The 22,336-nt window shown below is 40.4% G+C and overlaps 1 protein-coding gene across 5 annotated transcripts; it reads left to right on the top strand.

Annotated features, from left to right (window-relative positions):
• Window positions 1–392: 392 nt before the first annotated feature.
• On the top strand, window positions 393–21,670 carry ZCWPW1 (zinc finger CW-type and PWWP domain containing 1). 5 transcript variants are annotated; one of them, XM_084881456.1, is made up of 18 exons: window positions 406–538; window positions 5,264–5,321; window positions 6,099–6,370; window positions 7,047–7,137; window positions 8,169–8,253; window positions 8,534–8,691; window positions 8,901–9,023; window positions 10,003–10,119; window positions 11,524–11,644; window positions 12,507–12,582; window positions 12,991–13,095; window positions 13,178–13,225; window positions 14,261–14,344; window positions 14,949–15,015; window positions 16,196–16,311; window positions 19,058–19,118; window positions 19,828–19,962; window positions 21,204–21,670. In XM_084881456.1, exons 2-18 carry the CDS (start codon window positions 5,294–5,296, stop codon window positions 21,509–21,511), a joined length of 1,995 nt encoding a protein of 664 aa, XP_084737582.1. In that variant the 5' UTR covers window positions 406–538; window positions 5,264–5,293; the 3' UTR covers window positions 21,512–21,670. The 5 variants fall into 5 exon arrangements, with proteins under 5 accessions (XP_084737586.1, XP_084737584.1, XP_084737582.1 ...); XM_084881457.1 differs by having other exon boundaries at window positions 408–538; window positions 7,047–7,125; XM_084881460.1 differs by lacking the exon at window positions 13,178–13,225 and having other exon boundaries at window positions 393–538; window positions 7,047–7,125; window positions 8,904–9,023.
• The last annotated feature ends 666 nt before the right edge of the window (window positions 21,671–22,336 follow it).

Here is a 22,336-nt window from a genome sequence, read left to right as displayed (position 1 = left end):
GGAGGAAGCTACTCGACGCCTATCTTACTGGGTGCAAGGTGGCCCGTTCTCCCTCCCAACAGTGCTGGGGTGCGGACCCTGTTTGCACCCCAGAGGGTGGGAGAGGCGAGAATGGGGAGGAGAGTCTCAAACAAAATATTAAAATACGGGTGCGGAGGAGACTAAATGGAATAATTGGAGTCAGGGAACGAAAAGGAAAAGACAGCTTGGGGGCAGAGAAAAGTTAGTAAAAGAAAGATGTGGTTCATTAACGATCAGGCACTGCTGTGGACGCCTAAAGAAAAAAGTGAGGCCATCTAGGATCATGGGATTTGTAGTTTTACAGGGCGCTAGAGGGGAAGATGGCGACATTCAGCTGCGCAAGCGCAAACGCATCTCCTGACTGCGCATGCGCCTCAGCACTGAGCATTAGCCGCTGGAGGGAACTGTGGAGCTTATGCGTGTCCTCGCGCCTTTTCTTGGTGGCGGGAAAAGTGAGACGAGGATGGAGGGGCTTGCAGAATTGTTGCAGTAGGTCTCTCTGTTCCTCGCTCCGAAGGTAGCTATCTTTAATCTGGTTATAGATGAAGGTGTTAGGCGCAGCTAATCTTGGGATCTTTCGTCAGCGTGACAACTCTTACCCTTGCTCCTTACCCCCAGCCAACAAAGTAACCTGTTCTTTCCTAGTGGCGGGCAGTGAGGGTCCGAGCGAGAATGAGGATTCTGGTGTCTCAGCGGGAGGGGCAGCTGAGGGGAAATTCTCTCATGATGGGGTTCTTGATGGGGGAAGAGAATCTAGAAAGACACTGCTTTGCTCTTTGAGGGCTGTCAAGGACTTTTGACTGACACACCTCCGATCTTAAGAGAGACGTGGTGAAGGAAGAGCGAGGAAAAATGGCGACCACCAGAAAGTTATGCCCTCAAATTTTAAAGGTGGAATTAAGGCCTTTTACTGTTCCAAACCTTGGCACCCTGAGAGGAAAAATGGTGCGGTGATCTGGAAATTGACGGAGATGTGCTTCTTTAAGCGAAAACAACACAAAAAAAAGGCTAGTTGGAGGTCGGGCACACGGCACACTTGGAAGCGTCTTTGGCCGTAGATAGCAAGACCAAGATCAGAGTCCCGAAAGTGTATTTTTGTGATAAGTGGCCATATCTTTGTGTTTCCTTGCCCTCTCTGAACCAAGACGCTTTAAGTTCACCATTTATAAGATTCTGTAAAAGGTTTAGGTTAACTATAGTAGTTATGACAGTAATGTCAGGTAATCTAGTAAAGGCAGTAGGGTAGCTGGAATCTTCTTTTTCCTTCTGTCTTGTTAAATGTTTTAAATCATCCTCTCTGAGCACAGAAAGAGAGAGAGAGAGAGAGAGAGAGAGAGAGAGAGAGAGAGAGAGAGAGAGAGAGAGAGAGAAAGAGAAAGAAAGAAGAAACCAACTGTTACTGATTGAGGCATGAAAATAAGCAGATTAGACATTAAAGCCAAAAGGGAATCCAATTCCAGCTTAAAGATTTTAAATATAGTCTTTAAGTACAGGTTTTTGAAGCTTGCATAGTTTATATTAGAGTACAATTCTAAAGGGTTTACTTTTATTTTCTTACACTAAGGATTCCAGAAACAATATAGAGAGAATAATTGGATAGTTAGGAGGAAGAAATTTGTGAACACATTTTAAATGGGGAGGAGGAGGAGAGAGAATGAATGCTTTTTGAAAAGTATTTACAAGACTGAATTAAGTTATTTAGCTAGACCAGTTCTTAAACATGTTGCCCTCTTCTTAAAATTAAAAAAATATTTTATTGATTTTTTTTATAGAGAGGAAGAAAGAGGGATAGAGAGTTAGAAACATTGATGAGAAACATCAATCAGCTGTCTCCTGCACACTCCCTATTGGGTATGTGCCTGTAACAAAGGTACATGCCCTTGACTGGAATCGAACCAGGGATCCTTCAGTCCACAGGCTGATGTTTTATCCACTGAGCCAAACCAGTCAGGGCAGCTTTTTTGTACTCTTGAAAATTCTGAAGGACTCCAAAGATTGGTTTATATCTATGGCAGAAATTAACCAGAAAAAATTTAAATATTTATTTTTAAATATATTGATTTTTTTACAGAGAGGAAGAGAGAGAGAGCTAGAAACGTCGATGAGAGAGAAACATCGACCAGCTGCCTCTTGCATACCCCAACCGGGGATGTGCCCACAACCAATGTACATGCCCTTGACCAGAATCGAACCTGGGACCTTTCAGTCCGCAGACCGACACTCTACCGCTGAGCCAAACTGGTTTCGGCTAAATATTTATTAATGTTAAAATAATAAATTCATTACATGTTTACATTTTTATGAAAAATATATTTTCGTAAACAAAAGGAAAGTTAGTGTGAACATGATGTTGTTTTACATTTTTGCAATATCTTTCATGTTTGGCTTAATAGTAGACAGCTAGATTTTCATCTGTTTCTAAATTCAATCTGTTATGATACAGGCATACCTCGTTTTATTGCACATCCCTTCATTGTGCTTCACGGGTGTTGAATGTTAGTTTGTCTTTTTTTTTTTTTTTTTTTTTTTACAAATTAAAGGCAAGACCCTCCATCAGCAAAAAATTACAGCTTGCTTTATTGTGATACTTACTTTATTGTTGTGGTTTGGAACCAAATCTGCAATATATACAAGGTATGCTTGTACCTTGTTTTGATTGAAGTATATGAGAAAACCTAGCCTAGCACAATAAGTAGTTGGAAAAGGGAGAGGACCCCCAGGAGTCTTTGGATCACACTTTGAGAACTGCTGAGCAAGTGATTTTTTCTTAAAACCAATGTGATGATTTTTAGTGTTTAAGTGGAAGTCATTTATTAGCTGATCAGATGAAAGTTGGTGGTATTTTGTGTATTAACTATTTAGAATTGTTTCTCTGAACTATATTTCAGTATTTGTTATTGTGGAAGAAAATAAATTAGTTTGGAGCAGAGGAGCAGAGACTTGAGTTGTCAGTGATTTCCTAGCTTTCCTTTCTCTATTGATTAGGTTAGAGATTTTCTTTAAAGGTAATGTTCTTAATCACAAACCCACTCTCGATTAAGGGGAAGTGTTACACATCATTGCATACTAGTATAGATTTACTACAGTTTGTTAACTCAATAATGATCCACAATTTTATCCAGTTGGTTGGGGCTCCAGTAATACACTTTTTCCTACAGAGGTCAGTAGAGGCTTAAATAATGATTTGAACTTAACGGAAAATGTGTGCATTTTTAGATTGATCAAAATACTCTTTATTTTATTTAAAGAAGTTATAATTAAAAAAATAACTTTTGAAGTGATAATATGTGTATGCTATTAAATGTTAGAGATGCATAAGGGGGTACAAGTAAAAAGCTCCCTTCCATACAGTACTACTCTCCAGAGGCATATTATAAAGACAGACATTTTTAAAATTTTATTTATTTATTTTTCTTTTAAAAGATAGACATTTTAAAAAAGGAAATTTTGTCATCTCAAATATACTAATTTTTACTTCTCATTTAGTATAGCTCTTCTTGAAATTTGTATTCCTTCATAGGGACTTCTAATGATTATTTTTGGGATTCTGGAATCTGAGAGAAAATACGTTTGTCATTTGTGGTCAAATTAATATTCCTTTTGCAACCAATTTGATTCAGTTTCTAGCTTCTACTTAGGATTATCATAAAGAAGGAGACGAATTTGCTGTAGTGTTTCTCCCCCAATTTCCAATTTGCCTTTTTTCTTAGAGCAAACACATTTGGGGGTTGGTAGTGGTGAGTTATGATGCAAAAAGTGAGAAAATGTGTTCCTTAATATAAAAGTAGTTATTGTAGAACAGCACATCAGCATTATCCACATTCAGAAATAGAACAGAAAAATACCAAAAGATAACTTAAAAATACTTTACATCCAATCATGCTGTAGCAACACTACATCAAGCCCCAACTCCTTTTGAATTCATCTTAGGAACCAGGGAGAGGAACTTTACACCCCAAACAACTGAGTGTTTACTATAATTTGACCATTTGAAGATCTTAAAATTTTCAGACCCTTTAAAGGGAACTGTATATAAACTTAAAGATCCATTTTATGTTGCTTTGTGGGGTTTTTATAAGTGGGAGATGGCAGAGTTGGAAGATTGAGTTGCAAGTTTAGGGTCTTTAAAGTACTCAAAACCAGCAGTCAAAAATAAAATCACTGAGAAGAATAGATGTTGTATTAGTAGAATTTGAAAGCAAAAGCCTGTGTTCAGCTTGGCTCTCCCATGTATTAACATTGAAGCTTTGGGCAAACCACTTAAACTCTCTTTGCATATTTGCATCTGTAAAAAGGGGAAATTATATTTTACTAGGCACCTGTTGCAGGAATATTCCTGCAAGACTTCTGGCAGGCTTCCCTCCCAACACCTCCCCCTCTCCCGCCCCCCCCCTCCCACTTCTCTCTCTGTGGCGGGCAGGGCCTGGCAGGTGGGATGGGCAGGGTGTGCCCACAACCACCTCTGCCACCGTCTCCATGGCTGTGTGCCTGGCCTCATCCTGCCCTGCATGCGCTGCCAGTGGTTTCCTTCCAGCAGCCTCAGCTGCCTTGCTTTCCACTTTCCCCCCTCTTCCTTCTATGCTGTCTTCAGTCCTTACTCCTCCCTAACTCTGCATATGCAAATTAACAATCTTTGTCGGGTTAATTTGCATACTTGCTCTGATTGGCTGGTGGGCGTGGTTTGTGTACCAGAGTGATGGTTAACTTGCATATTACTCTATTATTACGTTAGATGGCCTCTAATAATCCTACCAGAGTTATAGTGTTTATTATAACTTTTACAAAAATAAGAATGAATTATATGCTTTAAACATAAAAAAACTGGGTAGAGGGTTATAAATTTAGGCTGATAAAAAAGCAATTCTCTTTTAACAAGTGGATAGAAGTAATATCAATAGTGGAAAGTATAAATTGGAAAACTGTAAAAATTGTTAGTACATCACCCACAAATTGAGTCTCAGCATTCTGCTGTGCCACAGGTGGCTTAGAGATGTATAAGTATATTAATCTCTTCAGCGCTTAAAACACTAAGAATTATTGCTAATCTTTAAAACAATAACTCTAATTATCCCCTGGCATATAATTGGCATTGCTCAGAAGGCAGAAGTATAGTCAAGAAGGCAGAACATGTAGTTAAGGAATTCCAGGAAAAAAAACCCTGAACCCAGGAAGACAGGAAGAGAAGAAAGTTTAAACTCATGTTCAATCAGAGCCTTAGCAGTTAATTTCTCTTTTCTAACAGAGACACAAAAGAGTGTAGCTTCTGAGCTGAATGATGACAACATTACAGAGTAAAGAAGGTGAGTCAAGAGTGAGGGAGGTTCATTTTATACATATCTTTCATTTTTCCCTTCTCAGAATACTAACAAAGAGAAGCTCAGTTTGCATATTTTTTATTTCCACTTTGTTAAAGTTACTACATTTTTAGACACTTTGAGTGAAATATATATCTTAGAAATAGAGGATTATATGCTCAAGGAATATATGAACTCATAAATATCTATAACATAAATTTGAATGGGGTGAATGTCACCAGGCAGGTAAAAGGTATATGGAAGCTCAGAAGAAAAATATATTACTTATACCTGGGAGGATCACTACAATTTTCATTGTATCATCTGTTAATTTTAACAATATATTTTTTTCATTTTCTCTTAATTTTCCATAATATTTTGTTCAAAGTTAAATAGACAAATTTAAAAAATTTTATATTAAAAAATGAAAAAATAAAAATTTTATATTTAAGTAATTCAGTTTACCAAATGTTTATATTTATCATATTTATCACCTTCGAATTACTTAGTGGTTTCTAAGCCTGGAAGTACATCAGAATCATCTAGATAGTCCTGTAAAATAGTCCTGTAAAATTTCAGATTATCGGGTCTCACTTCAAAATATTTCATCAGAAACTCAGGGCAGGGGAAGTGAGGGTGGGTGAGTAGAGACCAAGAAATATAAATTTATTAAAGTATTTCTCCAGATAATTCTGATATGATCATTCAATTAGCAGTGTTTGGCAGTCTCTGTGTTAGACACTATGTTTCATAAATTCCATTTGATAACCAAATATCTTTCAGAATATGGGAAAGGATCAAAAAAACCCTTTATCCCACCTGCACAAAAATTACATAACCTGATGCCCTACATCTCTCACTCACACGAAGAGGAGAGTATGGGGATCAGTTCCCTGGAGGCAGAGGCCGGACCAAACCTGGCAGAGGTTGGACCAAACCTGCAAAAGGCCACGTTAGAGGAGGAGGAGGAAGCGACCACAGTGAATGGTCCATGCAGTGACCAGGAGAAAAAAGTAAAGGTTCAAGACAACAAGCAAGCAGAGAAGAAAGCAAAGGTATCAGTCATTCTGATGGGCTCTGGTGGGACAGTGTCTTCTAGTCATCCATCCTGGACAAATAGAATCTTCCCATGTTGGGGAAATTCATCTTTTTTTAAAAAAATATATTTTATTGATTTTTTACAGAGAGGAAGAGAGAAGGATAGAGGGTTAGAAACATCGATGAGAGAGAATCATCAATCAGCTGCCTCTTGCACACCCCCTACAGGAATGTGCCTGCAACCAAGGTACATGCCCTTGACTGGAATCGAACCGGGGACCTTTCAGTCAGCAGGCCGACGCTCTATCCACTGAGCCAAACCGGTTTCAGTGGGAAATTCATCTTGTAGTTTCAGTTTTTTATTCCTTTTTTGGGACTTCCATTTTTTTCTTAAAAAGGTAAAAAATGTTTTGATGACAGTATTTAGCAGGAAATAATGGTAGGTATATAGAGGCTGAGGTGGTTTGGGTATGAAAGTAGAGGTAAACAGAAATTTAATCAGCTTTTTCTATTTTTTGACTCCTTTATTCCCAGGAGATCTGGGATAGAATTTATGGGGTCCTTATGTACGATCGACTTCATGCTCTCAGCCTTGTGAGTTTACTGCCTCATCTAACGAAGGCTTTTCTGGCTGCCAGAGAGGAGAACTGGGAAAAGACGAGCAGTTTTCCTTCTCTACCCTTGTCTATGCAGGAAAAATCAAATCTTTCCAATGAAGAGTTTGAGGAGATTGTCCAGATTGTGATACAGAAGTCCCTCCAAGAGTGCTTGGGTATGGCTTATGGTGAGAGAAAAAGAGTTTCAGTTAGGCAGAGAAACTGTTACCTGAGATGTTGAGTAAATTGAAAGTTTCCTTTTTTGCCTCCATCCCTTAAGTAAGAAAATATTAGATGGGACTTTGAATACTTTAAAATACTTCATCTTAGCTAAACCATCTTAGATAAGGGGGTACAGACTTTTAAAAAAGTAGATTACATTGACTTCAGAATGTAAATACACTTTCATCTAGATTTAAAAAAAATATATTTTATTGATTTACAGAGAGGAAGGGAGAGAGATAGAGAGCTAGAAACGTTGATGAGAGAGAAACATTGACCAGCTGCCTCTTGCATACCCCCTACCGGGGATGTGCCCACAACCAATGTACAATACATGCCCTTGACCGGAATCGAACTTAGGACCTTTCAGTCCGCAGACCGACGCTCTACCACTGAGCCAAACCGGTTTCGGCTCATCTAGATTTTTTAAAGTTAAGTTAAATTCATTTCTTTATGTTCATAATTTACTTAGAAAAGATAAATTATTTTTCCCAGTTTTGAAGAATTTAGTTTCCACCTACCCTTGTATATTTTCTGTTTCCCATACTGCTTCAACCTGCTCAAGGATTTTATTTTTAGAACAAAGAACTCTGTAGCATAGGCCCCAAGATCCTATCAATAAGGTCATGATGCTAAGGAAAATGGTCTCATATTTTCAGATATTCTTAGATGTAATTCTATTCCTTGAGGAAAGTTTAAGAAAAAATTATATAAAACACAGTAAATAAAATAAAATTAACATTACCTGGCTATTCTGGAATGAGGCAGGTTAGTCTGGAAAGGCTTTTAGGACATAAATTTGTATTTTTTTCCTGAAATTTTAAAGACTTAACATTTTGTGATATGACTAAAGTGCAAAAGTAGACTCTTCTAGGCAACAGGTGGAAGGCACTTTAATGAAATAATTTAGAAATAATGGAGTGGTTATTTCTTAAAATTACTTCTTTGCTTATAGTGTTTTGTTTTGGAAGAGATAGAATCTAGCTTGATTTTGCAGAGACTTCCTGTGCCCAGCCCATAAGATGTACCCAGTTAGACAAGGAACCAAGACTTTCTTCTACTACTGATAATAATGCTGATAGGTAAGTTTATCCCTATTAGGTGAGTTGATTACAGGGTGAACTTAATATTTATAAAAGGTTATCTATCTACTTACCTACTAATCTACCTATCTGGTCATTTTTTATATCTCTGTAAATTTGTCTCAGCTCAGGAAAGCTACCTATTTGAATTGGGAAAAATAGGCAGGTAAATAGGTAAAATGACATCAGGAGGCCTTAGAGAGCCTAGGATATTTCTATCCTTTTAAAAGTTATTCTTGGATTTTTTTTACCTTTTCATTTAAAAATATCTTATTTTCAGAGAGTGGGTAACAGTACCTCATATTCTAGAGATTTCAGCCTCTCAAGAAGATGGAATAATCCCTGAGATAAATATATCTAAGCCAGGCCAGCCAGATCCTGCATCATCTGAGAAGAAATTCAGTAAACTCTCCATAAGTAGAAGAAAGAAGAAAGCTCGTAAGTATAGTCAGATATACTTTGACATCTGGTTCAAATACTTAATCCATTAAATTAGGGAATGGGACAGTGGGCAGGCTGAAAATTTCCAACCTATGGCTTGAAACTATCATGCTATGATTCTTCTTCCTTCATTCTTCTTTCTGCTTTACTATCTACAAAGAATCTCTCCCACATAACCCCAACCTATAATTATTTTATCTTCCCAGAAGATGAGAAAATGAAGAAAGCCCAACAAGGACATGAGCATAAACAGAAAGACCAACCAAAGAAAATGGTACAGGATCATGCTGAGATCAGGGACCAACAAGAAGGAGAGGAAAGTGGTTTTGGTAAGTTCAGCCATGGTTTGGAAAAGTACTTGGGCTTGAAAACTGGAGATGAAGGAGAGAGTCAAGGGTGAGAATATTACAGGGAATTCTGCAAACATTACAATTAATTTCTCATCGTTACTTGTTAGAGGATATGCTGCTGAAGAAGAGAGAGATTTAATTCATTGAATTATTTATTCATATAATCTGTAGTTTTGGGGTACTTATTATATACCAGGCATTTTAGGAGGCGCTGGGTAAGTGCAGAACAAATGAATATAAGCCTGTCACAAGGGAGATGGGCTTCTAAGGAAGATAGATAAGAAAGCTACAAGTTGGGAGTATAACTGGAAAAGTTTCTAAGAAAAGATACTGCTTGAGCCAGAACTTGAAGTATAATTTAGACAGATGAACCAAGGTGGAAATGGGGGTGTATCAGGGCGATAATTTTCAGAGTTACAGAGGACTAATGTTGGTAGCTTTTGTTTGTGCTTTGGAGTAAGAGGTTACAGGGGTAGGGGAGATAAGGCTAGAGACACACAAGGGCCAGGTCATAAAGGGCCTTGCATGCAAAGTTAAGGGGTTTGGGTTTTATTTCATAGATAAAGAGGAACTACTGCCATTAAGTAGGGAAAATTTGATAAGATTTCTATTTTAGAAAGCTCACTTTGGCAATAGCATGGAATGAATTTCTGTGAACAAGACTAGACTGAGAAATAGTGACCCAAGCAAGGAAGATAGTAGTGATGAAGAAGAGAAATGATGGCACGGTGTGATAAAAGACTGAAATGTGAGACCTGGGTAAATGTAGCTCTGTCACAAACTTAGACTAATCTTCAGGAAGTTTTCTCTGAGCCCTACTTTTCCCATTTATAAGTAAGGATTAGACTAGGTGATCTCTAAGGCTATGTGATTCTGATGAGGAGTACACTATTTTAAATGAGTTAAAGAAGGAAGAGCACATTTTTTAGTCTAATTTCAGTTTTCCCCCCTGTCACAGGTCAGTGTCTAGTCTGGGTCCAGTGTTCTGCCCCAAACTGTAAGAAATGGAGGCGGCTTCATGGGAACATTGACCCATCAGTCCTTCCAGATAATTGGTCCTGTGTCCAGAATACAGGTAGAATGAAATGGAAAAAAAATTTTTTTGTTCCACCCTTTATTTCCCTCCATATATCCTTTAAATTAATTGTGTTGTAGGTGTAGTTTCAACTCCAAGGGTCCTTGTAATTTTTGGAGGAAAGAAAACGATCTCCTGTCATATCAAGATGAATCTGGCATAACGGGCTAGAAGAAGACAACCTAAAGTGTTATGTTGTGGGGAGGGGCATGGAATCTGAACATATATTCTGAGCCCAGCCCAGTGGCTCAGTGGTTGAGCATTCATATAAACCAGGAAGTCATGGTTGGATTCCTGGTGAGGGCACATGCCTGGGTTTTGGGCTCGATCTCCTGGGGTAGAGGTTGGGGGTATTGCTGAGGCAGCTGATCAGTGATTCTCTCTCACCATTGATGTTTCTCTCTCTCTCTTCCTCTCCCTTCCTCTCTGAAATAAATAAAAACATATAGAAAGGCACACGTATGTTCTGAGAGAATTCCATCTTTTGCAGCATTGGTCTGATCCTGTCAATCTTGATTAGGCTATTGGTATTGGGTTGGATAGAAAGGAATATGGAATATATAGGGAAAAACAGGTAAGAACGATCCAGTGGCATAGAATACTAGAATGTTTAAAACTACTTGAAAGATATTATGCCGAAACCAGTTTGGCTAAGTGGATAGAGCGTCGGCCTGTAGACTGAAAGGTCCCGGGTTCGATTCCGGTCAAGGGCATGTACCTTAGTTGTGGGCACATCCCCAGTAGGGGGTGAGGAAGAGGCAGCTGATCAATGATTCTCTCTCATGGCTGTTTCTAACTCTCTATCCCTCTCTCTTCCTCTCTGTAAAAAAATCAATAAAATATATTAAAGAAAAAAAAAAAAGCTGAAACTACATAGGTTTTTTTTTTTTTTTTTTTTTTTTTTTGTTTGTTTTTAATAAAAGAAAGACATTATGATCCTATAATTCAGCCCATTGCCTTCTCCAGAAAGTTACATAGAAGGGTCAAACAATGTGGAATATAGAAGCCTGGAATCTCTTTCTCTAGAGTAGGGGTGTCAAACTCAATCAGAGAAGGGGCCAAAATCTAAAATCCAGCCTAAATCGCGGGCCGAATGGTTTACTGAACAGTCATAAACTGACAATGTCATAAATTGACAGCGAAGTGCAGTGATGACAGCGCGGTGCGGGCCACATTGCAAGGCCTGGCGGGCTGGATTTGGCCCGCGGGCCTTGTGTTTGACACATGTGCTCTAGAGTATAAGGAGGCAGAACTCCTACCTCTAGGTTGCATTTCCTCCAAGAGTCTTTGTTCTTCCTCCATGCTCATCTCCCAGGTGCCCTTTGGGTCATACCTGCTGCCTATACCTGTTTCCTGTCTATCTCCTGCCCTCATCAAAGCTATTTTCCTTCTCTTTTTTGGCAGACTTGGAGTACAATCGCTGTGATATCCCTGAGGAGACCTGGATAGGGCATGAGAGTGATGTGGCCTATGCCTCCTACATCCCAGGATCCATCATCTGGGCCAAGCAATATGGTTACCCCTGGTAGGGCACCATGGCATACTTGGAACATCCTTCAGGAACTAGAGAGTGGTAGATTCAAGTAGAGAAGGAAGGAAATGGGAAACATTTACAATGGAAATGGTAACTGCCTTAGCCATGGCTGGGTGCCTCAGTTGATTGGAGCATTGTCCAGTACACTGAAAGGTTGTGGGTTTGATTCCTGGTCAGGGCACATACCTCGGTTGTAGGTTAAATCCCCATGGTGGGGTGCATACAAGAGGCAACTGATTGATGTTTCTCTTTCTTTATCTCTCAAATAATTTAAAAATCCACAACATATCCTCAGGTAAGAATTAAAAAGAAAGAAAAGAAAAGACATGGTACCTGCCTTAGAAAGAGCTTGGGGTGGGGGAAAATATAAAGTACTAAGCTTGGAGGCTTTGAAAGAGCATATTCTCTAGAATTTCATAGTGGATGTTGTATTTCCCTGGAAAAAAAGGTCTGACAATTCTACTCTGAATAGGTAGAAAGAGGAGGGTGGCTCTACAGCATTTTTAAAGCATTAAGATATTAGGGATAAAGTAAAGAAAAGAAGGGAGGATAGGATGGGTAATTTCTTCTTTGGAGATGTCTCTACTCAGAAGACTTTGTTTTCAGAGTTGCTGGAAGGCCTAAGGATAAGGTACTTTTACAAGGAAGATCCTAAGCTTCTTTGTACGTTGATGAAAGTTACTTCAGTCTTCAGTCATCTGGTAGTGACCACTGGGAGGGTTGATGGGGGTGGGGGTATCTATTTTTGGTTATGAAACATATTGTTCATTTCTTTACATGTATATTAATGAGTTTGTATTCTATTCATCTAAACCCATCTCTTCCGTCTCCTACATGCATCTATCTTCTTCAGGTGGCCAGGCATGGTAGAATCTGACCCCGACCTGGGGGAATATTTTCTTTTTGCTTCTCATCTTGATTCCCTGCCGGTAAGTTTTTCTGATTCAGGTAGGTGATCAAGCCAAAGTAATGACCAATTTCATCCTAATGGATGCACAGAGTTAGAAATATAGGCATAATCAGCAGACATGAGTAGAAACAGACACTTAGCTGGAGTGAAAAACTGAAATAAATTCTCACATATAGAAACAAATTTGTATCTCATTAAGTATTTATTAGGACACGTGTGTTTTGATAAATATGCATTGATTAGGATTACTGAGGTCAGGATGGGAGACCAATGGAAATAAGTGGGTCAGGTGGGTCAGTATAAGGGAGCAGAAGAGGCCCAGCATCCCTTCCCTTGTGACTCCTCAGTTCTTCCCCTTCTTTACTGGCTAGAGGGCCAAAGCAAGGAGAAAGACAAGAGGCCATAACATAACCATCTTTTATTTCAGTCTAAGTACCATGTGACATTTTTTGGAGAAACGGTCTCTCGTGCTTGGATCCCAGTCAACATGCTAAAGAACTTCCAGGAGCTGTCTCTGGAGCTAACTGGAGTGGTGAGCTGCCCTTGGGGGTCAGTTGTAATACAGCAAACTTGAAAAGGAAATTTTCCCTTTATTAAACCTGATATTCTCCCAGGGGAAGCTGTATCAGGAGAAAGTCTCATGTCTGACCAAGTGTGCAAAGGTGAGGTTATTCATGAAGGACTCTTCTATCTACCAGGATTGTAACAAGATAATTATTTTTCTTAATCTTTTTCCCTGGCTTCAGATGGGAGGCTTTCCTGACGACGAGTTTTCTACAGTTTAGTCAAAGCAGGTGTGGCAGAAGTGAGGGCATAGATTAACTCAGGGTTTCTCAATCTGGACACTATTGACATTTTGAGCCAGGTAATTGTTTGTTGTGGAAGGCTGTCCTGTGCATTGTAGGATGTTTAGTAGCATTCCTGGGCAACTGGCCAGTAGGGATCCCCCACCCCTGGTTGTGACAACCAAAGAGTTGTCTCTAGAATTGCCAAATGTCCTCTGGGGCAGGGAGGGCGGGGAGACACAAAACCTCCCCTGGCTGAGAATCATTACATTCGGTAAAGAACATTTCCTCCTTATGATTGCTTTGGGTTTGACCAGCCTTATAAATGAGCAGAGGTCCAGCAGCTCAGGGGCCTTAGAAAATTAGGTAGTGAGTATTAAATCAAACAGCTGGATCTAAAGAAACTTGTGAAAAGCTTAAAAGTGTAATCATCTGAAGTCCTTTTATCTTGCCTTTTCAAATTTCCATGGGAATTACTTTGGAGAGGACATCAAAATGTTAGTTGAAAATATTGCTCGGAATTGATGAGGGTTTTTTGTTGGGGGCTAAGCAAGAATTGTGTCTCTGAGCTCAAAAGATTAATGAGTATCATGTCAATACCAGGAGCTGGAAATAAATATAGTTAAAGATAATATCTGGGCCCAGCCAGCATGGCTGAGTGGTTGAGCATTAACCTATGAACCAGGAGGTTACTGTTCAATTCCCAGTCAGGGCACATGCCTGGGTTGCAGGCTCAGTCCCCAGGGGCCAGCGAATCAATGATTTTCTCTCATCATTGATGTTTCTATCTCTCTCTCCCTCTCCCTTCCTCTCTGAAATCAATAAAAACATATTTTAACAAAAGTTATCTGGTGAGCAGTATGTTGGGGTCACATCTCTAATATTTATCATGACTCTCCTCTTCCATTTCAGAAAAAGTTCAGGAGCAAGAACTGCAGCCAGAAACTGGGGGCAGCTGTGATAATGGCTCAGGAGGCAGAACAGATTGGTATTCAGGTGGGAAAGTGTTCAGACCACATACCAGCTCTTCTTTGGGACTTGAGACCCAAAGCAAACTATGTGTTCACTACTGCAGAAAATTGGTTTGTCCTTCTCCATTATACAGTTTTAGTCTTAGAACTACATAGTCTTTTCTTCCCAGGCCAAATTCCCTCAATTCCTTAAGTCTTTTCCTTACCTTTGGATAAATGGGATCTTCTCTCAGTCAGAGACAGTTTGTGGTAGGGGCATACTTCCTCCTATTTTAAAATTAAGTCTCAGATATATGTACCTTAACGTCTCCTTTATGTGGAGTCAGTGTTTACCATCAACTTCTGCCTTTGGGGGTGGGTGGAGAATGACGGACAGTGAATTTATCCTTACTACTTACTTATTGAATTATAAACTGAAAAAGAGATGATAATATGATTATATGTTACTGTACAACAAAATGTTATAATAGTCAATCTCCAAAAAAATCTAGGTAAATCTAATGTGAAATTTCAAGTGAAAATGGTATGGAATATAAATTCAAATCCTAGAACGAAAATCTTAAAGACAGCGGGCAACAATAGTCCCTGGGAGAGTAGTAGACGATGCGTTTGTTTCTTGGTTCCCTTAGGATCGGGTTAAATTGTTTGGTTTCTGGAGCAGATACAGTGGATCTGACAATAATGATGAAGGAAAAGGTAAGATTAAAGAGGGAGAGGAGGGATTCCTTCATGAGGACAGCAACTGAAGCTTTTCTTTGTTTTATATCTGACTAGAGGCCTGGTGCACAAAATTTATGCTCAGGGGTGGGGTGTGAGTGTGTGTGTGTGTGTGTGTGTGTGTGTGTGTGTCCCTCAGCCTGGCCTGCACCCTCTCCAATCTGGGACCCCTCAGGGGATGCCTCTCACAATCCGGACTGCTGGCTCCTAACCACTCACCTGTCTGCCTGCCTGATCACCCCTAACCACCTCTCAGGACGCAGGATTCCCTCCTTTGGCTGGCCACAGGCACTCAGTACCTGGGCTGGTTTTGCCTGGGCCAGCTGCAGCCGCAGGGAACTATGGGCGGGCAGCTTTGCCTGAGCTGCAGCTGTAGGCACCCAGGACCTCAGGGTGGGTGGCTTGTCCCTCTCCTGGGCTGCAGCCTGGCTGGTCCCCATTCCTCTCTTGCAAGCTCATTTATGCCTGGCTGGTTCCCATTCCTCTCTCCCCAGTGTTGAGTGTCTGAGTCATATATATATATATATATATATATATATATATATATATATATATATATATATATTTTTTTTTATAGAGAGGAAGGGAAAGGAATAGAGAGCTAGAAACATCGATGGGAGAGAAACATCGATCAGCTACCTCTTGCACACCTCCGACTGGGGATGTGCCCACAACCAAGGCACATGCCTTGACTGGAATCAAACCTGGGACCCTTGAATCCGTAGGCTGATGCTCTATTCACTGAGCCAAACTGGTCAGGGCAGTGTCTGAGTCTTTAACGGCGTGACTGGTGAGGGCATGACAACTGTTTGCATATTAGCTCTTTATTATATAAGATGTTATCAGCCTACTTTTAGGTTTTATAATAGGAGGTTTTCCATGAATATCATTGGGCCAGTGTTGGGGATGAATAGATGAATGGATGAGTGGAGAGAGGAATGGAAGAAAAAATGGGATAGGGAAGGAGGGTGCACATTAAATAGTGATGAGACTTTGTAAAGGGTCTAACTATGATAATCTAGGATCATGATTTATGGAGAAAATACTACTTGGACATGAAGGTTAGACTTAGAATACTGATTCTATGATATCAACTTCATTACCTCATCACCTATTTTATTAAAAAATGATTTAGTTTTCCTTCCTAAACCTGTTATAGACTTAATGCTCACTGGGGCTAAGAGTCCAGATTCCTTCTTGGAGATAGAAGAGGAAGAGTCAGACTTGGAGGAGGAGGAGGAAGATTCAGACCTGGAGGAGGAGGAAGAGAAAAAAGTAGGATTGATCTTTGGGGCTCCTTTTAAGTTCCTATAGGGCATCTGTTGGCATGGGTTATATTTACTAAGGAAGTATCCTGTCTCTGCCTCAGGGAACCCTAATAATCCTGTCCCTTAGGGTCTCCAAGATATTTTCTTGATTATTCTCTCTAATATATCACGTCTCTAGGAACATATTTCTTTTTAAAAAAATTTATTTATTGATTTTAGAGAGGGAGAGGAAGAGAGAGAGGGAGAATGGGAGAGAGAGAGAGAGAGAGAGAGAGAGAGAGAGAGAGAGATTAATTTGTTGTTCTACTTATTTTTTTATTTTTATTTTAAAAAAATATATTTTATTGATTTTTTACAGAGAGGAAGAGAGAGGGATAGAGAGTTAGAAACAGCCATGAGAGAGAATCATCGATCAGCTGCCTCTTGCACACCCCCTACTGGAGATGTGCCCACAACCAAGGTACATGCCCTTGACCAGAATCGAACCCGGGACCTTTCAGTCCACAGGCTGACGCTCTATCCACTTAGCCAAACTGGCTTCGGCATGTTGTTCTACATATTTATGTATTCAGTGGTTGACTCTTGTATGTGCCCTGATTAGAAATCAAATCCCCAACCTGGCATATCAGGACAATGCTCAAACTAACTGAGCTACCCAATCAAGGTTAGAACCTCTCTTTAAAAAAAAAAAAAAAAAAAAAAAGTATGTATGTATGTATGTATGTATGTATTCCTCACCGAGAATATTTTTTCCATTAATTTTTTTTTAAATATATTTTATTGATTTTGTACAGAGAGGAAGGGAGAGAGATAGAGAGTTAGAAACATCGATGAGAGAGAGTCATCGATCAGTTGCCTCCTGCACACCCCCTACTGGGGATATGCCTGCAACCAAGGTACATGCCCTTGACCGGAATCGAACCCGGGTCCCTTCAGTCCCCAAGCCGACGCTCTATCCATTGAGCTAAACCGGTCCCGGCTCCATTAATTTTTTGAGATAGTGGAAGGGAGAGAGAAAGGGAGAAGGGGAATACGGAGGGAGGGGGGGGAAGATATATATATATATATAAATATAACATTAATTGGTTGCCTCCTGAACATGCCCTGACCAGGGTGGGGATCAAACCCGCAACCCAGGTACATACCTTTGACCAGGAATTGAACTTGTGATCCTTCGGTGCACAGACAAATGCTCTAACCACTGAGTCACACCTTCCAGGGCTATTTAAAAAAAAAATTATTGATTTTAGAGAGAAAGAAAGAGGAAGGGGGAGGGGGGCATTGATTTGTTGTTCCACTAATTTTTTTTTTTTAAATTCAGAGAGGAAGGTAGAGGGAGAGAGAGAGAAATATCAATGATGAGAGAGAATCATTGATTGCTGCCTCCTGCATAGCCCCTGCTGGGGATGGAGCCAAAAAACCAGGCATGTGCTTTTGATGGGAATCAAACCCAGGACTCTTCAGTCCACAGGCCGACACTTTATCCACTGAGCCAAACCGGCTAGGGCTATTTCACTTATTTATGTATTCATTGGTTGCTTCTTGTATGTGCCCTGACTGGAGATTGAACCTGCAACTTTGGTATATTGGGAGGACATGCTAACCAACTGAGTTGCACAGTCAAGACAACTTCCTTCCTTCCTTCCTTCCTTCCTTCCTTCCTTCCTTCCTTCCTTCCTTCCTTCCTTCCTTCCTCCCTCCCTCCCTCCCTCCCTCCCTCCCTCCCTCCCTCCCTCCCTCCCTCCCTCCCTTCCTTTCTGAACTTATTTCTTGATTATCATCTCAATTCCTACCTTAGTTCTTTGGTTCTGACTGGATCAATTTCAGAGAACACTAGGTTGCCTCTATTCTCTCTTCCCACTATGTGGACACTTAGGATATCCATTCACTTGTTTCCTTAGTCTCTCTTCAGGTACATGAAATATAGAATTTTTTTTCATATTTAAAGAGACTTTTTTAGAGTAGTGTTAGGATCATAGCAAAATTGTGAGGAAGGTACAGAGAGTTCCCATTTAACCCTTCCCTAAATGTACATAGCCTCCCCCATTATCAATATCTCCCACCAGAGTGGTGTATTTGTTATAATCAGTAAACCTACATTCACACACCAAAATTATTCAAAGTCCATAGTTTATATTACCATTCATTCTTAGTGCACATTCTATGGGTTTGGACAAATGTGTAATGACATGTATCAATCACTGTAATATCATACAAAGTATTTTCACTGCTCTAAAAATCCTGAGTGTTCCACCTGTTCATCTCTTCTCCCTCCCCCAGTATGCCTCAACCTTTGACAACCACTGATCTTTTCATTGTCTCCATAGATTGCCTTCTCCAGAATGTCATATAATTGGAATCACAGTATGTAGCCTTTTCAGACTGGCTTCTTTCACTTAGAATTATGCATTTAAGGTATTTCCATGTCTTTGTATGGCTTTATGACTTTTTTTTCCTGAATAATGTCCCATTTTCTGAATGTTTCAGTTTATTTACCCATTCACCTACTGAAGGATATCAACCCAGCACTGACTGCAGACTGACTTCCAATTGGTCAAGCCTCCTTCATTGCTGGTCGTTATGACCCAGGGTCTTTATATATTAGGATAAGTTCTTCATCAGACATGCCTTTTGCAAATATTTTTTTTTCTCAGTCTGTGGCTGTTCTCATCATTTCTGTAGCATCCCACTCTATTAAAACACAGTTATGTAACTTCATTTATCTTTTTTTTATTTTTCTCTCCCATACTTAGGACCCAACTTTGCCCAATCCCAAGCCAACCAAAATTCAGACAAAAACCCCGAAGGCCAGAGGTAAGCAAGCCAGCTGGAAATGGGATATGTGTTACAGTTAAGGCAGGGTGAAAGCAGAGAGTGTAACGGGGCTGTAGGTACCTGGAACTTACTGATTGTCTCAGATCCAAAACATGAGAAAACGGCAGTACTCATGCTAGTGTCATTGGAGAATCTGTAGCGTCCTCATTTCTGTGTATTGAATTATAAAAATCTTAGGAATGAATGTTTTATTTATTTATTTATTTATTTATTTATTTATTTATTTATTATTGATTTTGTACAGAGAGGAAGGGAGAGAGATAGAGAGTTAGAAACATCGATGAGAGAGAGTCATCGATCAGCTGCCTTTTGCACACCCCCTACTGGGGATATGCCCGCAACCAAGGTACATGCCCTTGACCGGAATCTAACCCGGGACCTTTCAGTTCCCAAGCCGACACTCTATCCATTGAGCCAAACCGGTTTCAGCAGGAATGAATGTTTTAAATTCTTAGCAAGAAGGATAACTTTCTAGAGAAGAACCATGAGGAGAACCATGAGAAGATGATGGGGTGGGGGGTAGGGGAGAAACATTGGGGAGGGGGGAGAAATTGAAGTAATTTACTAGATTAAGATTAGCAGAAGATGCAGGACAGAGACTTAAATGGGGGAGTCAATGGACCCTTGACAAGTTGTTATTTAGAGATAAATAAATGTTCTTCATGGTTGCGGGTGTGGGGTGATGCAGGAATAGCAGATGGACGAGATGGGACTCAGCAAAGGAAATCAGTGAAGAGATCTCTTGGAAATGAACCTGCAGCTGCTCCTATACCCATAATGGGAAGGAAAAAGGTGCATGGCAATTCAGATCCTGACCAGCCAGGTAAGGCTCTAGACTTTGGAAAAAGTTTGAGGAAATAGGGTTCATGTCTATATCTCTTCTCTCTGGTTAATTTTAAAACAAGTCTATACTTTTTCATTACTTTAAAAAGAACAAACACTGCTCTGACCGGTTTGGCTCAGTGGATAGAGCGTCGGCCTGCTGACTGAAAGGTCCCAGGTTTGATTCCGGTCAAGGGCATGTACCTTGGTTGCTGGCACATCCCCAGTAGAAGGTGTGCAGGAGGCAGCTGATAGATGTTTCTCTCTCATCAATGTTTCTAACTCTCTATCCCTCTCTCTTTCTCTCTGTAAAAAATAAATATATAAAAAAAGAACAAACACTGAACAAAATGGCCATCTCTCAGATTGTAGAATGCAGTACATACTATCTATAGTAATAAAAGCATAATATGCTGATTAGACTGGACGCCCTTCCGGACATCCTTCCAGACGACCTTCTGGACGAAGCCAGGGCTGCGAGGGACGCCTGTGTCCCAGGTCCTGGAGGGGAGCCCGGGTCCCGGGTGCCAGAGGGAAGCTGGTGCCACAGCCGGGGAAGGAAGGCCTATTCTTGCACAAATTTCATGCATCAATCCTCTAGTAGGAACGTAATGGTTGTGGATTTGGTTTGATCCAGAGACCCGAGAATGGTAAGGAGGAGGAACTAACATTTATTGAGTATTGTCATGCAATGGCTAGATAGATATGTCCATGTTATTCCCTTTCATTTTTTTTTTTTTAAAACATCTCTATGGCTGGATATTTCCCATTTCAATTATAAGGAGATGGAGGCTCAAAGAGATTAAAATTTGCTTATCTCATGTCTCTGTCCTACGGCTAATCCATGGCTTGAATCCAGGTCTTTCTGACTCCAAAGCCCATTTCCTCCTATTGAGAAAGGTAATCTTTTCCAGAGTTTTAAAAAAATATATTAACTTTGGAGTTTGATTTTTTTTAAGATATATTTTTATTGATTTTTTACAAAGAGGAAAGGAGAGAGATAGAGAGCTAGAAATGTCAATGAGAGAGAAACATCGACTAGCTGCCTATTGCACACACCCTACCGGTGATGTGCCCGCAACCAAGGTACATGCCCCTGACTGGAATCGAACCGGGGACCTTTCAGTCCGCAGACCGACGCTCTACCACTGAGCCAAACCAGTTTCGGCTGGAGTTTGATTTGTAAAAGGTAAGGACAGATGACTTAATAAGATTCTCAGTTCTTTCACTTTTTTAATTTAGGTCCTGAGAAAAAATTTAAAGCTCCCCAAAGCAAGGCTTTGGTACCCAGCTTGTCTGAAGAAAATGAAGTTATAATAGTGCCAGAGGGCCTGATCCTACCAGCTCATCGCAAGGCCTGTCCTGCCATGGGGAAAGAAGAGCCTGGACTTCAAGAACTACAGGAGGCTGGACTCTTCCCTCCTGACGATGAAGCCTCCAGTGACCTTGACCTTGAGCAACTCATGGAAGATGTTGGGGAAAAGCCAGAGCAGGGGGTGGAGCTGCAGCATGGAGATGACATGGAGGACTTCATCTTCTTTGAGGAGTAGTTCTGTGCTCTTGTGTTCTCGTCCCTCTTCCCTGAGAGTAGGAGGGAGAGCCTCTCAAACGGCCCCAGAGGATGATTGGGATTGGTCACTGACTACAAGATTAATTTGCTGAAGTTAGAGTTCTATGGTTTATGTGTTAATAAAATAGGTTACTGGCTTAATGGGTTTGGTTTGTCTCTTAACCACACACTTCCCTTTGGCTTCTCTCCCTCCTCCTCTATGTCATTGTTTCTGCTGTGAGGCCTGCACAGCATAGGAATCTGGGAAGGCAATGACCCCTGAGTTCTAGATGAAGGGCATAGAAAAGGGCAGGACTGGATTCAAATCCTGGCTCACCATTTACTAGCTGTGTGGCCTTAGGAAAAGCACTGAAGCCATCCTGGTTCTTTGTTCATGTCTCAAATGAGTACATCCAATACCGTATAGGGTTGTTAACATTTATTTATTTATTTATTTATTTATTTAAAATATATTTTATTGACTTTTTTACAGAGAGGAAGGGAGAGAGATACAGAAACATCGATGAGAGAGTCATCGATCAGCTGCCTCCTGCATGCCCCCTACTGGGGATGTGCCTGCAACCAAGGTACATGCCCTTGGCCAGAATCGAACCCAGGACCTTTCAGTCCGCAGGCTGACGCTCTATCCACTGAGCCAAACCGGTTTCGGCTGGGTTGTTAACATTTAAATGAGGTGATGCATAACAATACATGCCAGTTATCATTATCCGGGGAGCAGAGTGGTTAGACTAGGGGGCAGACCTTGGGTTCCAGGCTGCCTACCGGTGTTTGGTAACTTGTTTCCAGGCCCGAGGCAGTCCCTGAA

Source organism: Pipistrellus hanaki (assembly GCF_964339955.1).
Source record: "Pipistrellus hanaki genome assembly, chromosome: 4".
NCBI classification, from domain to species: domain Eukaryota; kingdom Metazoa; phylum Chordata; class Mammalia; order Chiroptera; family Vespertilionidae; genus Pipistrellus; species Pipistrellus hanaki.
This window is presented reverse-complemented; position numbering and strand designations above follow the sequence as displayed.

Excerpts from the sequence above, each read along its gene's own strand:
- ZCWPW1 (XM_084881456.1), top strand. The coding sequence starts at position 5,294 with ATGATGACAACATTACAGAGTAAAGAAG. Across the intron at positions 8,254-8,533 it reads ACTGATAATAATGCTGATAG|AGAGTGGGTAACAGTACCTC; the intron begins GTAAGTTTATCC and ends TCTTATTTTCAG. Across the intron at positions 13,226-14,260 it reads GTCTGACCAAGTGTGCAAAG|AAAAAGTTCAGGAGCAAGAA; the intron begins GTGAGGTTATTC and ends CTTCCATTTCAG.